General features: G+C 38.9%; 1 protein-coding gene across 2 annotated transcripts in view; it reads left to right on the forward strand.

The window, feature by feature from the left end:
* Window positions 1-9,067, forward strand: part of dsc2l (desmocollin 2 like) — a 22,191-nt gene extending 13,124 nt beyond the window's left edge. The window contains exons 10-17 of one of the 2 annotated variants that reach the window (XM_077520201.1): window positions 272-457; window positions 533-780; window positions 865-1,007; window positions 2,554-2,778; window positions 2,863-3,084; window positions 4,697-4,812; window positions 4,890-5,135; window positions 7,175-7,370. In XM_077520201.1, coding sequence (XP_077376327.1) covers window positions 272-457; window positions 533-780; window positions 865-1,007; window positions 2,554-2,778; window positions 2,863-3,084; window positions 4,697-4,812; window positions 4,890-5,135; window positions 7,175-7,222 — 1,434 coding nt within the window. In that variant the 3' untranslated portion in view covers window positions 7,223-7,370. Of the gene's footprint in view, window positions 1-271; window positions 458-532; window positions 781-864; window positions 1,008-2,553; window positions 2,779-2,862; window positions 3,085-4,696; window positions 4,813-4,889; window positions 5,136-7,174 lie in introns of both variants that reach the window. The other variant, XM_077520192.1, reaches the window with a different exon arrangement.
* Window positions 9,068-14,388: the final 5,321 nt, after the last annotated feature.

The raw sequence follows: 14,388 nt of genomic DNA on the forward strand, positions 1-14,388 counted from the left end.
GCAAAATCAGTCCAAATCCAGTAAAAGAGCCAGGAGCGAAGGGGATGGTTTCTGTGAAAATGGCTGGGAGTGAATGAGTTAATATTACATGAAAAATTATGAAGTTACCACATTAATTATAGACAAAATATTAATGTTTTACTGCTGAAAATGTCTCAATGAGTCAAGTATCCCTTTAAAATGGTGGAAAATATGGAGCTGGTTTCATATCAGCTTCCATTCTTTCCATTATTAATTAACCCATTATTATTTATTTTTTTACATCTTGCAGTATCAAGCCACCGCAAATGAGAATGAAATCAACAAACTTATTCTCCGACTTCCTGTTGAAGATAAGGATTTAAAAGACACAGCCAACTGGAAATCTAAATTCATTATCACTAAGGGAAATGAAAACGGAAATTTCCGGATAGAGACGGACCCCAAGACAAATGACGGGCTTCTGTACGTCTCAAAGGTGAGTTGATTTTCATTTTTGGAGCAACGAGGAGTTGTAGTGATCTTCAAGTAAAGATTGGTTTCGTCTTTCCAGCCATTAAATTTCGAGAAGGCCCAAAAAATGAGGCTGGAAGTCATGGCTCGCAACGAAGCCGAACTGACCGGCACCACGGCCCAGTGGGAGATCGTCCCCGTGGACTTGACGGTCGGCGACCTTGACGAAGGCCCCGAATTCATGGCGCCGACCATTCGCTTCACCGTCAAAGAGAACACGCCAAACGGCACAACCATTGGAACTTACAAAGCCATCGATCCGGAAACCAAGAGCAGCGATGGCATCAAGTAAGCGGCGCACTTGACGGTACTTGCTAAACAATGTGAGACTGACGAGGATTTTTTTATTTTTATTTTTTGCCCATCTTGCAGATATTACAAGGTCACGGACCCTGCCGCCTGGATCAATGTGGATCGGAACACGGGAGAGTTGAGGGTGGCAAACACAATCGATAGAGAGTCTCACTTTGTCAAGGACGGCATTTACAACATCACCATGAGAGCCGTCGACGCAAGTACGTCGCTTCGCACAGTCAATTCTGTAGAGTCAATTTGACTCGAAACTCAGTCCATTTGGTGCTATTATCGTAAAATGTACACTTGGAACAGAGTTAAAAAACAAAACAAAAAAAACAAAAAACAAACAAACCCAAGACTTCAGGTTGGTACACAGCCAATCTACTCGCTTGTGTCAGCTGGAATCCCCTCTTGGATGTAAGCAAACAGTAGGAGTGGTATAGCTCAGGTGGTAGAGTCTCCCAAGCTGAAGGTCGTGAGTTTGTTTGTTCCTCAACCCTTGTGTAACTTTTTTTTAATTAGTATTATTAAATAAACTAGTCAAATGGCAAAATTTACTTAGAATTTCTGAGTGAAAAATCATTCAGATATATATATATTTTTTTAAATTCTCTCATACACACTAAAAAATACTTTGAGTAAAATTTACTCTGAATATTTTACTCTCTTCCAAGTGCAAATTTTACTCTATTTAGAGTGGAACCAAATAGCGTCAGTTTAGAGTCAAATTTACTGTACAGAATTTACTGTATTCATAAAAAGTTAGCGATATTCAACTTTTGGTGAATTTCAAGATAAACCTGAAACCCACTGAATCAAATTAATTGACAACTATTATAATCATTGAGTAATCATTTGGAGAGATTTTTTAAAATTTAAATTGTCCAAATCCTCTGACTTCTGCATATTAACAGTAATTGTTCACTGATTTCCGTAAATCCCTAATGAAAGAAGATGATTATGATTATCTTCTGTTTTTAATCAAAGTAAGACATTTGCAAACATCTGTTTTTACTTTGGAAAACGAAAGGATAACATAGTACAAGATCAATCCCCCTTTTTATTGTGCACTTTTCGAATACAAAGAATGAAATAAACATCAATCTCTGGTTAATAAATAAACAGTACCGGTAATCAGGGAAAAAATGCTTTTGTAATATACTTTACTGCAAAATTAAAATGAATCCGATTAGTTGATTAAATAATCGATAGATTAATCAATTCTAAAAATATTTGATAGTGACAGCACTACTTCATTTGGCTTAATCAAGACTTTTCAACTGCACATGTCCAACAATTATGACTATTTGCAAAATTTGCCATTTTCTAATAAAGTGTTGAAATTCACAATTCATTCATTTATTTCAACAGCTCTAATTGATCTTTCCCAATACACAAAATAGTGCAACACCTTAAACGTCTATTGTTTGCCTCCCTAAATTGCTTGTAATGAAATGTGGCAAATAATCACTGTCAGGCAAGTGCATTATGGGACGGCATCTATCTCCATGTTAAGTCACAGCAGACGACGTTTGCACTCTGCTCATTTTGTCTGCGTTGTCGCTGGCCGAAGTGATGATGCGCATCGACTCCGCCCTCTCCTCGGCAGTATCTGCCTGAGCTACACCCGTCGTGGCTTGGTCTGACCTGATTTACAAGTGACTCACAGTAAAAGCTGGCTTAATCGTTTGTTCGAAATGAACCATTCCAGATCAACGAGGATGATCTTTAGTATCACTCCAATTTCTTTGGTTTATGTTTCAGCTGCCAAGACCGGCACGGGAACGGTGATAATTCAGGTGGAAGACGTGAATGACAACGTGCCAATGATCCTCCCGCCTGGTGAGAGGGTGGTGTGCGAGAAGGAAGGGGAACTCGGGTCCGTGCTGCTTGTGGCCGAAGATGCGGACGATCCGCCCTTTAAAGGCCCCTTCACCTTTACTCTGCCAGATAACGATGAAGGCAAATGGTCTGTGACCAGATTCAACGGTCAGTGCTGGCTTTGCTTCCTGGATGGTTCATCCGTACTTTCCGTCATGCCCTAAACGGACTGACTGTCTGCTTCCCTCGTAGACACTGCAGCGACGCTGCGCCAGGTCAAGGACCTTCCCCTGAAGATACACAAAGTTCCCGTGGAGGTGAAGGATCTGCAGGGCAACGGAAAAATCCAGACGGTGAACGTCCGGATCTGCCAGTGCAGGAACGGCGCCTGCCAGACCAAGCCGTGGTCGGCCTCGCTCGGCCCGATGGGTTGGCTGGCGTTGCTCCTGCCGTTGCTCCTCCTCCTGCTGCTACGTCAGTTCCTCTCTTACTTGCTTACTTAGCCCACATAAACAATGTAATGGATTGAAACATAGTTATTGTATAGCATATTATAATCAAAATATCTAATATTTGTGAAGATTTTTTCTTAACTGGTCCACTTTGTCATCTTAAAATGACGTCATAGGGCTGAAGTGACATCCAATCAGGGCTCACCTTCATGTGACGTTCGTAAGATGAGCCATGATTGGTCGTTACCTTAGCCCTTGGACGCTGATGTCATTTTCAGTGGACGGCAAGTGGCAAAATGGCCGCCCTCGGAGATGGATAAAAACTAAGGGTGTTAAGAAAAATCGATTTGGCAATATATCGTGATATTACAGCGTGCAATACTTGTAGTGATTGCTGAAGTTGTCAGGAGACCAGAGGAAGGATCAAAGGAAAGAATGATGAAACGAAGTGAAATCAGCACCATTTTCCTCATTATCAATTTATCAATACCCAAACTAGTCATGGGTTCTTTACATAATGCGTTTAGCACATAAATTCACACGCATGGCATGCTCTGTTCTTTAATCCGGTCTACAAAGCATTTACATTATTTGTTGTACTAATGTAGCTGTTTTTCCACTAAATACGGTTAGTTTAAATGCATTATTTGTTCACCTAATTACGTGGTTGGAATATTGGAAATAACAGTTTTACATATACATGTAATTAATTTATAATTGCTTAATTATAATTAAAGGCGGTGTCTTCTGTTTTCACTCAGAAAAATGCACTTTATAAAAACAGGATGTATAGCAATGAATTCCTTCTCAATGACACCACTGGGCTTCTGTTAATGTGTGGTGGTGATTTTTTTTTCCCTAAACTCCCAACCCCCCCAGCCTGTATTTGGCCATTTCGTGTTAGTTTTGTCAACAGCGGGACGTTTCTGTGGACAGACAGTTGTTTAACCCTCCAGCCAATCACAGAGCAGGGGGGGTGTGGGGGTGTCACTCACTGTCGGCAGACGGAGCCGTGCGAATTTGTCGGCTGTATGACTTGACAGCACGCACAGATTTATTATTTTTTTTATTCACTCACTCACTCACTCACTCACTCACTCACTCACTCACTCACTCACTCACTCACAAACTTGACTGAGTGAAAAAAAAATCCGTGCATGCTGTCAAGTTGCCGCGGGAGTGACGTCATGCAGCCGATAAATTCGCCCGGCCCCGTTTGCGACACGCCCCCTGCCACCCCCGCTTTGCGATTGGCTGGATGGTTAAACAACTCTCTGGCCACAGAAACGTCCCGCTGTTTACAAAACAAACACAAAATGGAAAAATACAGGCTGGGGGGAGCGGGGGTTTAGGAAAAAATCACCACCACACATTAACAGAAGACCAGAGGTGTCGATTGAGAAGGAATTTCCTGAGTGAAAACGGAAGACCCTGCCTTTAAATTAATGATAAATAACATAGCAATATTCAGTATCTTTTATTTGAGTTTTTTTTTTTTTTTTTGCCTCATCTATAATTACCTGACCCATCTGTCTGATGGTGAAAATCAATTGTGGCCCCTGAGCACATACAAGATTTGATCGTCTGTGAATCCTGACAATTTCATCTCACGTGAAGCCATTTTGTCCTTCCAGTCTTGTTGCTCGCCTGCTTCTGCACGACAAAGCCAGACTTGCAGATCTTGGAGGACACAACCGACAGCGGCGGAATCCTGATCAAGTCAAACACAGAAGCCCCCGGGGAAGAAGTGGTAAGAAGGAAGAAAAGCGTTTGCGTCCTTGAAGTACGTTTCAGTCTCGTTTTCAAACACACGCGTGTGATCGACAGGACGCGAGTCTCATCAAGGTCCCCGTCCCCGGTTCCGAAATCAAGAGCTCAATGGCGAACCAGGAATGGCAAACGAAGGGCTCCACCATTGGACGCCAAGACACCGCCCTCTATAAGAGCGGCTTTGGCAACACGGAAACGGAATTCTTCACCGGACATTACGACAGCCAGTATGGAGCTCAGCAGATGAATTACGACGCCAACTTTCTCGGCACCTGGCAAACAAACGGACGCTATTTGCATCAGGTAATGTTTCACTGCCTTATGACAGTTCTGCTTTGTTTGTTGGTTAGTAGCAAAAAATATACATATGTCAGAGGGCAGAAAGTCTGTTAAGCTGTGAGAGTAGTATATAGGGCTGCTCGATTATGAAGAAAATATGAATACACTTGTCAAAATTAATTAATCGACAAGTGATCAATTATGAAATTAACTCGCAGCCATTTTCACAGAAGCAAGCCCCTTCGCTCCCGGCTGTTTTACTGCATTTTGACCGATTTTGCAAGGCCCACAGAATATGGTGTTCTCTTGCTATAACAACATGGAACCTACCAAAAGAAAGATTTTTCATCAGGAAAAAAACAAAAACATTTCTATCTGTTTCCGTTTTGCAGGTATTAGCATGAGAATATAGCTAAGTTTCATCATTATTTACAAATTGCTTTAAAACTGTGGGTTAAACAGCTTCGTTGCAACATGGCCCTGTTTGATCTCTTATACTCTGCTGCCACCTGCTGGCCGTTTTTGTTATAACTACCATTGCCATTACCATTCTTTTCAGTTCAGAAGCTTCATCAAAGCCGTATAAACAACAACGTATAAATACGTCTTTGGGAGCATGGTAATATTTAAAATAGAACGTATTTATACATTTTTGGGAGCAAATGAGTTAATCGACAATTTTAATAATCGAGTAATCGTTTGGAGCCATGTTTTTTTTTTTTTTTTGTTAAAATTGTCCAAAATCCTGTGCTTTCAGCATACCAACAGTAATTGTTGACTGATATCTGTCGTCCTTCATGAAAGAAGACTGATTATCTTCTGTGTTTAATAAGACTTTTGTCAACATCTGTTTTTACTCTGGATAACAATGACTGAACCGTTAGCATAGTACAATATCAATCCCCCTTAATTTTAATCACTATACGACTATGAAGTACAAAATAAACACCATTTACTGGTTAGTGAACAGTAATTGGGTTGGGGTTGGGTGCTTTTGTAATACACTTTAATGCAAAAACATTTCGATAGTGACAGCACTAAACATTAATCATGATTTATTTGGTAATAATTGAAATCATGATTAGGACAATCATTTGTTTTATTATACAAAATAAGAAAATGTTTAAATATGTAAAAAAATATTTATAAAATAAATTTATTTGAAACACTATAATTATGCAAGTTCCTTTTGGACCAAACAAGTTTTATTAAATTAGTCATTTAAAAAAAAAAGTGCAAATCTATGCATGTAAACAACTCAAAATTTGTATTAATAATCTTTTATTTATGTTTACAATTATTATTATGATTTGTAATTGTGGAATGTAACAATTGAAATTATAATTGAATTTCGATTAATTGCACAGCCATAGTAGCGTAGCTGGATTTACACAGTAGGTTTAAATGCACAATTTTGATTTTGTATCCTCCTAACTACCAGCAATTCAAATTTGTCCTCTGTAGTGGACCTTTTTAAACCTGAATATCTCCCACCCAGTGCATACAATTGAATTAACTCCTTTTGTGCTCTATAAAGGACATTCAGAGCTTTCCAATGATACAAAATGTGTAGGGGTGGGGCTTTGCTACCTTTGATTGCATCATAAAAGAAAATGGCTTCCCTCAGTGCAAGCACTTTTTAGGGAAGAGGAAAAGTAAGTGCATAACACTTTTTATTGAACAAATTTAGGCTTTAATGTTGTTAGCAGGCTTTCGATAAGACTCTTAAGAACACAAAGTATTGTTTGAATTATTTGAACTGTATTTGAGCCTAGCATTTAAGTTTTAAAAATGTCCTCTGTAGTGGACACATCATAGCTTAAAAATATATATTTTTTTTTTCCCCGAAAAATTTCTTTTGCAGTATTCCAGTTACTTCACAAAGATTGTGGATAAACATGATTGGACAATATTTTTTTTTTCCTGGTAGTCAGGAGGATACCTTCATGCCGTCAGCAATTCAAAGTGTCATGAAATATGGCTGCATTTTGGCAAGGAAGCTTGATTTATATCACACCATTTCATACACAAAGTAACTCATGTGTGTTTAATGTTTTGTAAAGGATGTTGGCAACTTGCCTTTCACAGAAGCTCGCCTATTTCGGAGGTGAGGAGGACGGGCGGTACGCTGACGACATCATCCACCAGTACGGTTTCGAGGGGGTGGGCTCGGCGGCCGGCTCGGTCGGGTGCTGCAGCGATGACGCCGGCAACAACGACAACCTCGACTTCCTCAACACACTGGGACCCAAGTTCAAAAATCTGGCAGGCGTCTGCAAAAAGACATGAACAACGAAGTCGGAGATTAACAGTTTTGGCTTTTCGGTGCACAGGATGCAGGGCCCCCCCCATCGTGCCGCCTGAACACGATGAGTGAAAGGGGAGACAAAAGGGGAGTCACGTGTTTGTCACTTTTGCTGGAAGCTTTTTTTTTTTTTTTTTAAATCTCTGCTGCCTTGTCCTTAGTCTCAAGCACTGATAACCTCGCAGACACTGTCATTTGTACATACCTGATGCGTTGCGCTTTTTTTTTGCATTCTCGGTTTTGCAGGTTGCTAGTCGCTGATGTGCAGTACCTGGCTTTGGTTATTTTTTGGTAATAATTTAGTAACCATTTAAGGTATTTGGGGTGTTTACTAATTCCGTTTGTTGATAGTAAATGACATACGTTGTGCAAAGTGCGGTTGGTTATGTTTGAATGGTTCCCCAGTTGCTTTTTTTTTTTTTTTTTTTTTTAAAGAGTTTTGATATTTTTCTATAATGAAATAATATGAACTGATAATTATACAGTTGCCTAAGAGACATTGAAGTGCAGACTTTAAAGGAGGGTTGAGCATGATAAGAATTAGATTGTTGATGGATTGCAGGAGAAAATATGAATCACAATTAATTTGGTAATAATTGAAATCGCCCTGCGATTGGTTGGCAACCAGTCCAGGGTGTCCACCGCCTACTGCCCAGAGCCAGCTGAGATAGGCGCCAGCAGCCCCCGCGACCCTTGTGAGGAATAAGCGGTCAAGAAAATGGATGGATGGAATAATTGAAATCACGATTAGGATGCTAATTTTTTTTTTTTTTTGGTGCAAAACAAAATATTTAAACATAAAAATATTAAGACAAATACATTTTGATGAAACACTATAAGTTTCTTTTGGACGAAACAAGATTTATTAAATTTGTTATTTTAAAATAAAGAACGTGCAAATATATACATTTAAATGACTCAAAATTAGTATTAATATTTTATTTCTGTTTGCCAATTTTGTAATTGTGGAGTGTGATAATTGAAATTGTAATTGAATTTCGATTAATTGCACAGCCCTAGTTGCAGGTGAGGGTAAATCGGCGAACTCTAGTTGAAGGCAACAATCACTGCCAGTTTTTGCATGTAGAATTGCTGTCAAACCAAGTTCAGCATGATGACAGCGATTCTAATTTTTTCTTCAACATGTGTTTGAGCGTTTTTTCTCATAGCAATCAAATGATGTTCAAGTAATTTAAGAATGAATTGATTGATCAAGGAAACATTTTCTTGCCCTTCCCTTCTTTAAATTATTTTGGAACTGCACGAGATCTCTGCACGCGCATTCCAACGGCGGTCGCGATTGTCGAACGTGAAGCGGGTGCGGCTGCAGCGGTTATTGCGACATTCTGCCAAGCATGTGAAAGTCTGCACACGGGCGTCACCTTGGCGACCGACGTACGACTGACACAAGACTGACATCGGCGAAACAGAAGTCAAATCGAAGAGCTAAGACGACGGGGAATCTGGCATTTCCGCGTTCTGCTCTCGGTTGCTGCTGTCTTTGAACATTCTAATCATCTCTCATGAAGAATGCGCAAAAGTAGATCAGGCTTAACTTATTGAACACTTGACTTCAAAAGGCTGAATGTCTTTTCACTGTAACATCTGCATTGTGTGCGACTGTAAAATAATAAAAGGCTCTCTTGTATGACTTTATTTGTTTTCTGTGGGAGGAGGAATATGCTCATTGTGCTGGCGCGGCCCGTGTGAATGATTTACTGGGTGTGGCAGCCCCGGCGTGCGTGCGTGCGTTATTTCAAGCATGCAGTGGGACACCTGCTGCTACAAAGCGCCCAACCCTGTCTCGATGGATCGAGTTACAGTGCATAGTACAACCCTGTACAAGTATGGAAAGCCGTTTGAGCAATTATTCATAGACGTGAAATTCAAATCGAGGCGCATGTTGGCCTAGTTCGCTCTTCACTTGTCGTCAACTGACCACACCTTTCGCCACTAATCAACAATGTTTCTACACACTCGTGGGAAAACTTTAGAATACAAGTCTGACAACTACGTTAATTAGTCAGGCAAAACTGAAATAGTTGACATCTATATCCAGATATCCAGATTAAGGTCCACATACCACATGAGTTTACGCGCACTAGTAGCACAACAACCTATAGCCAGGGATGAGCAACTTAAATGCTGGAGTGGAACAGTTTTTCATCATGGGTCTGGGGAGGCCACGTAGGACCACACAACTTCCTAAACAGATGTACGACAAAAATGCCACTTTAAATATTGACAAAACGCGTGCAAGACGTGCTCGTAACATATATAATTTTCCTAATAATTTTCCTAAAACTTTTTTCAAATCATGTATAAAAGATCCAGTATCTTAATGCAGTAACAAAGGGTTTGAAGCAAAATATATATATATATATATATATATATATATATATATATATATATATATATATATATATATATATATATAATTATCCACATCCAATAATCTGAAGGCCTCTCTTGCTCAAAAAAGGACAGCACGAAACAGCTCAGCACCAAACTGAGGTACGAAGTATGACTGCAGAGAATGTGCAAGAAAAAAAAAAAAAAAAGGACCAAAATTGGACATTCAAAAATTCATATCTGTACATTTTTAGCACATGGTCCCAATAGACTTTTTTTTTATTTTTTTATTAATTAATTAATTTATTTTTTGTGAGTCTCAGGGTGCTACACGTGCCTGCCAATTTTTGGAGCTCTAGGTCAAATGTGCTGGAATTGGTTTTTATTTTTGTCCTGTAGGGGGTGTTATGGAGCCATGTCATTATGACAACTTCATAATATCAAATTTTTCGCCAAGCCCAAAGAGTGTGCAAAGTTTGGTGAGTTTTCGTAAATGTTTATGTCCCCAAAAATGTGATTGTTTGTGGAGCATAATAACAATAACTAGAGCTGCGAGCAGCTATAAAGGGCCACTTTCGGGTACTTGCACGTTGGGGTACTGGCACATTGGAAGCAGATTTGTTTTGAAAATGGCATAATAAAACTTTACATGTGGATTTATTTATTTATTTTGCGAGGTGTGATGAGTGTGTCAAGGTCAGTGAGTTTTGGTGAATGGTAAGATCTGCAAAAATCAGCATCCTTTTTTACTTTTAGGCAATGAGTTGCTCTGATTGGTATTTTTTTTTTTTTTTTTTTTTTTTAAGTATATATACACATCATTGTTCGTTGTACTCATTGCACAATATTGCTGTTATTGTCCATAGAGGCTATCAAAAATAAATAAAACAAAATAAAAAAGTATGTATGTTTGGATCGGTCTGATGCCAGTGAACATTTTGAGTGGTGGAAGGTATAAGAATATTCATAAATGACTTAGTTATCACATTTACAATGAGTATACACATTTTGTACAAAATACCGTATGTGGGGTATTTTTTATTTTATTATTTTTTTGCCTCAAGGGCTAGGTGGCACAAAATTCAAGGGCAATAATGCATGTTGTACTTTTTTTCTCTCTCCATAAATCAACTACAATTTTCAATATTATTGAGGTGCTAAAAAAAGGCCTTTAAGACCAAGTGTAACTGCAACAAAGCCATGTTTGCCATCTAGCGGTTAATGCTGATATTACAAATTAAATCTATATTCAGTGAGTTAACCGTTGAGCCCATATATTGCTAACTCGAACATCAGCACTGGGCACTACATGAGCACGTAAGACAGTCTTTCGGCTGAATTAAAGTGTGGCGTCTGCATCAAACGCACCTGTGATTGGTTCCGGAAACTGGCAACGATCTGCACATTTCAATGCATTTCTCACTTGGACTTCCTTTGATCCATCCATTTTCTTTTGATTATCCGGGGTCGGGCTCAGCATTTTAAACAGTTTTACTTGACATAAATTGCAATACTTTTGAATATTAATTTTAGAAATGCATCAACATCGCACAATGGTAAGGAAAGGCTTCCCCTCTATTGTTGTGCATGTGACTGTCCCTTGGTACAAAAATAGTTTGCCAGCAAGTCATACTCAACAGACATGATTAAAAAAAAAAAAAAAAAAAAAAGTATAAGAAAAAGCATGGTAGCATGTAATCAACATCCTCTCTGAATGAATAATTCACAGCATATTTAAAATAGGGGAGATTCTGTAGATAACAAGCGTATCTACATTATGCACCGACCACCATAAATAAGTGATACACTATGAAAAATGAATTAAAAACCAAATTGAAATTCGCCTTAAATGAAGACACAGAGATTATTAATTCATAGATGATTTTGCGTGCACATGCAGTAAACAATGAGTCCGAAGACTATTGTTTGGAAAGTGTGCGCATCATGCTTCAGTGTGATATATTACAAAAGTGGGGGTTTGTTTAAAAAAATACAATATTATCATTAGGGATTATAAAAACACTGTCAGCATGTGGTCGAGATGTAAACATCAATCCCAAATCCCCAATGAGGCCAATTAAGAGAATCTTGAAGTCAAAATAATCAAAATAAGCAGTTAACCTGAATAATGAAAGAAATCTCTCCAAGCATTTGGCAAATTATAAACTTGTTCTTTTATTTTAGATAAATATTTTTCTTTGTGCGACTTGACAAAAGGCTCATGAATTCCATCACACTTTACACACCCAATTCGTGTTTTGCTGAAATAATTCAATCGAGACCGTCCTCATTCTGCCATGTGCACTGCTGGGCCAATGGGGTGATCTGCTTTTGTTACCATGACGACCAGGGGTGGAGCCTGAACTTTGCAAATCGAGAGGAGGCTGCCTGTTGTCATCTTCCGTACTGTCTGATGACTCAAAGACTTCAAAACTAAAAGCGAACAGATATTTGCCTCAAAGATCATCAAGTGCATCAAGTCAAGGCCTGTCTGATAAAAGCGCGTCATTTACATCGACAGCGTCGTGTCCATCCTTATCAGAGCTACTTCTGCTAAGATGCAATTAGTTCCAAAGCAGTAGCGTGAAATTAATTTATTGCTTGTTAATGAGATTGCAACCCGGTGTGAAAACAATCTTCAGATAGGATTCTTTCCCCCCTTCACCTCAAAGGACATGACTTGGATTGACGCCACCCAGCTGCCGAAAACTGACTTCTATTTAGATGACATGTGTGATGTACAATGTTGTGATTCATGTGATACTTTTTGTTATCTCTTCATGGTAACGAGCAGAGATTGGTCGCACGGGCAAGTTAAGTCACAGCATTGGTCACAATGACATCAATGACATCAGCGTTTTCCACCTGCTGATTGATTGGCTGGTCCAAGCAAAACTTATTCCCGCCTACTTCGTACTGTTATATTGCTTTAATTTTTAATTATCATTATTATCATTATTATTATTATTGTTTTTATTTATTTATGTATTTATTTATTTATTAATAGTATCGGGGGCAATTCTAGGACCAGAAGTTTAGGTGTTCTGCTGACAGTTTCAACACTAGAGCACATCCGATAGGACACACACAAAATATAATGGGCCTCCGGTCAATTAGCTAGTGCTAGTCAGTAGCATGCCAGATTTAGCATTGAAACATTAGCATGCCAAAAGTGAGCTTCTCTCACTGCAATTAAATAAAGGAGAGTGATACTATCTTGACTATCTGTATAATGTTTACTAGCTTAAAAACAACAACAACAAAAAACAAACAAACAAAAACAAACAAACAAACAAACAAATTAATTTTCAGTCCAATAAACATAAATGGTAATATACATTACAGAAGAAATAGGCATGGTAATGATAATGTGTTGATGATGAGGGGTAGAAGTTAAGAAATATATCACATAATACATACCTTTGTTTAACGCAAGAAGATAAGAAAGGTTGTACAATTTAGCGTATCGCTTGTCTCAGGTGGAAGCAGGTGGATCAAACCATTTTTCGAACAAAGGGGGGTATTGTAGTTTTGTTGATAAAATATTACGTTTCTACCCAGTACTGTATGGTTTTGACACTTTTCTAGCTTGTTAAAAAACATAAAATAAATTCTTACAATCTCTCTTTTTTGGGGGGGGGGGGCATTAAGTCCCGACTGAAGGAACCAGGTACCAAATGCCCCCCCCACTCCCACTAAGTCACAGGTTTGTCAAGTCAAGTCACCTTTTATCTGGTCTTCAAACGTGTGACGTCTAAAGATTAATGAAGTCAGATAATTATATTAATAATATAAGACCCCCATTTCTTGTAACTAGATAAGAAATATGGAATTTAAGTCGGGACACAGGACACAAATAAAGAGGCATAGGTACTCTTAATTCTTCACTTAGCACTTTCGTCACAAAAGGGCTGTTTTGGATCCAAGCTGTGCTATCCCTATGATGTACACTAGATGGCAGCCTTTACCTCTCATTTTCGTGCAAGGCGCGCTGTCTGAGTTTTGAAAGAACTTCTGAGGCAAGCAACCACCTGACAGCACTTCAATTAGGCATTAGCTGTCACATGTCTGACAACATTTCAGCTTTTCTTTTGTTTTTTGTTTTTTTCCACCAGCGCGCGCACACACACCTGCTGGCTCATTAAAAGTCCCAAGAGACTGCTCGATGACGATGTTCCACACATGCTTTGAAGTTACTTGATTGAAGTCGGGTGACTTCTACAGCATACAACTGAAGAATGGAAGCTTGTAGAAGGTCTTTCTGCAATGCAGTAAGAATATTTCAAAAGATATATGATGATGGCATATGAACTGTACTGCGAAAACACCACATTGAATGCTGTGGCGACCCGTGTGTTTGGTATCTTGTTTGGTCTTTAGTGGGGATTTCGGAGCCTTAAATCCACCTCTTAATCTAGTGTGTCACAATTATAGAAAGCATCAATATTGTAACAGCACACAACTGTGGCACCAATAAGGAGTAAGGATTCTGCAACTCATTTAAATGTGAGAATAGACTGTGGCACCACTTCACCAGAGTGGAGACTAGAGTAAAGTCCTAAATGAGCCTATTTAAGACTTAAATGTAAGCGTTGTGTATTCTGTAAAGATTTGTTCAGT

Source organism: Festucalex cinctus, chromosome 1 (assembly GCF_051991245.1).
Source record: "Festucalex cinctus isolate MCC-2025b chromosome 1, RoL_Fcin_1.0, whole genome shotgun sequence".
Lineage (NCBI taxonomy): Eukaryota > Metazoa > Chordata > Actinopteri > Syngnathiformes > Syngnathidae > Festucalex > Festucalex cinctus.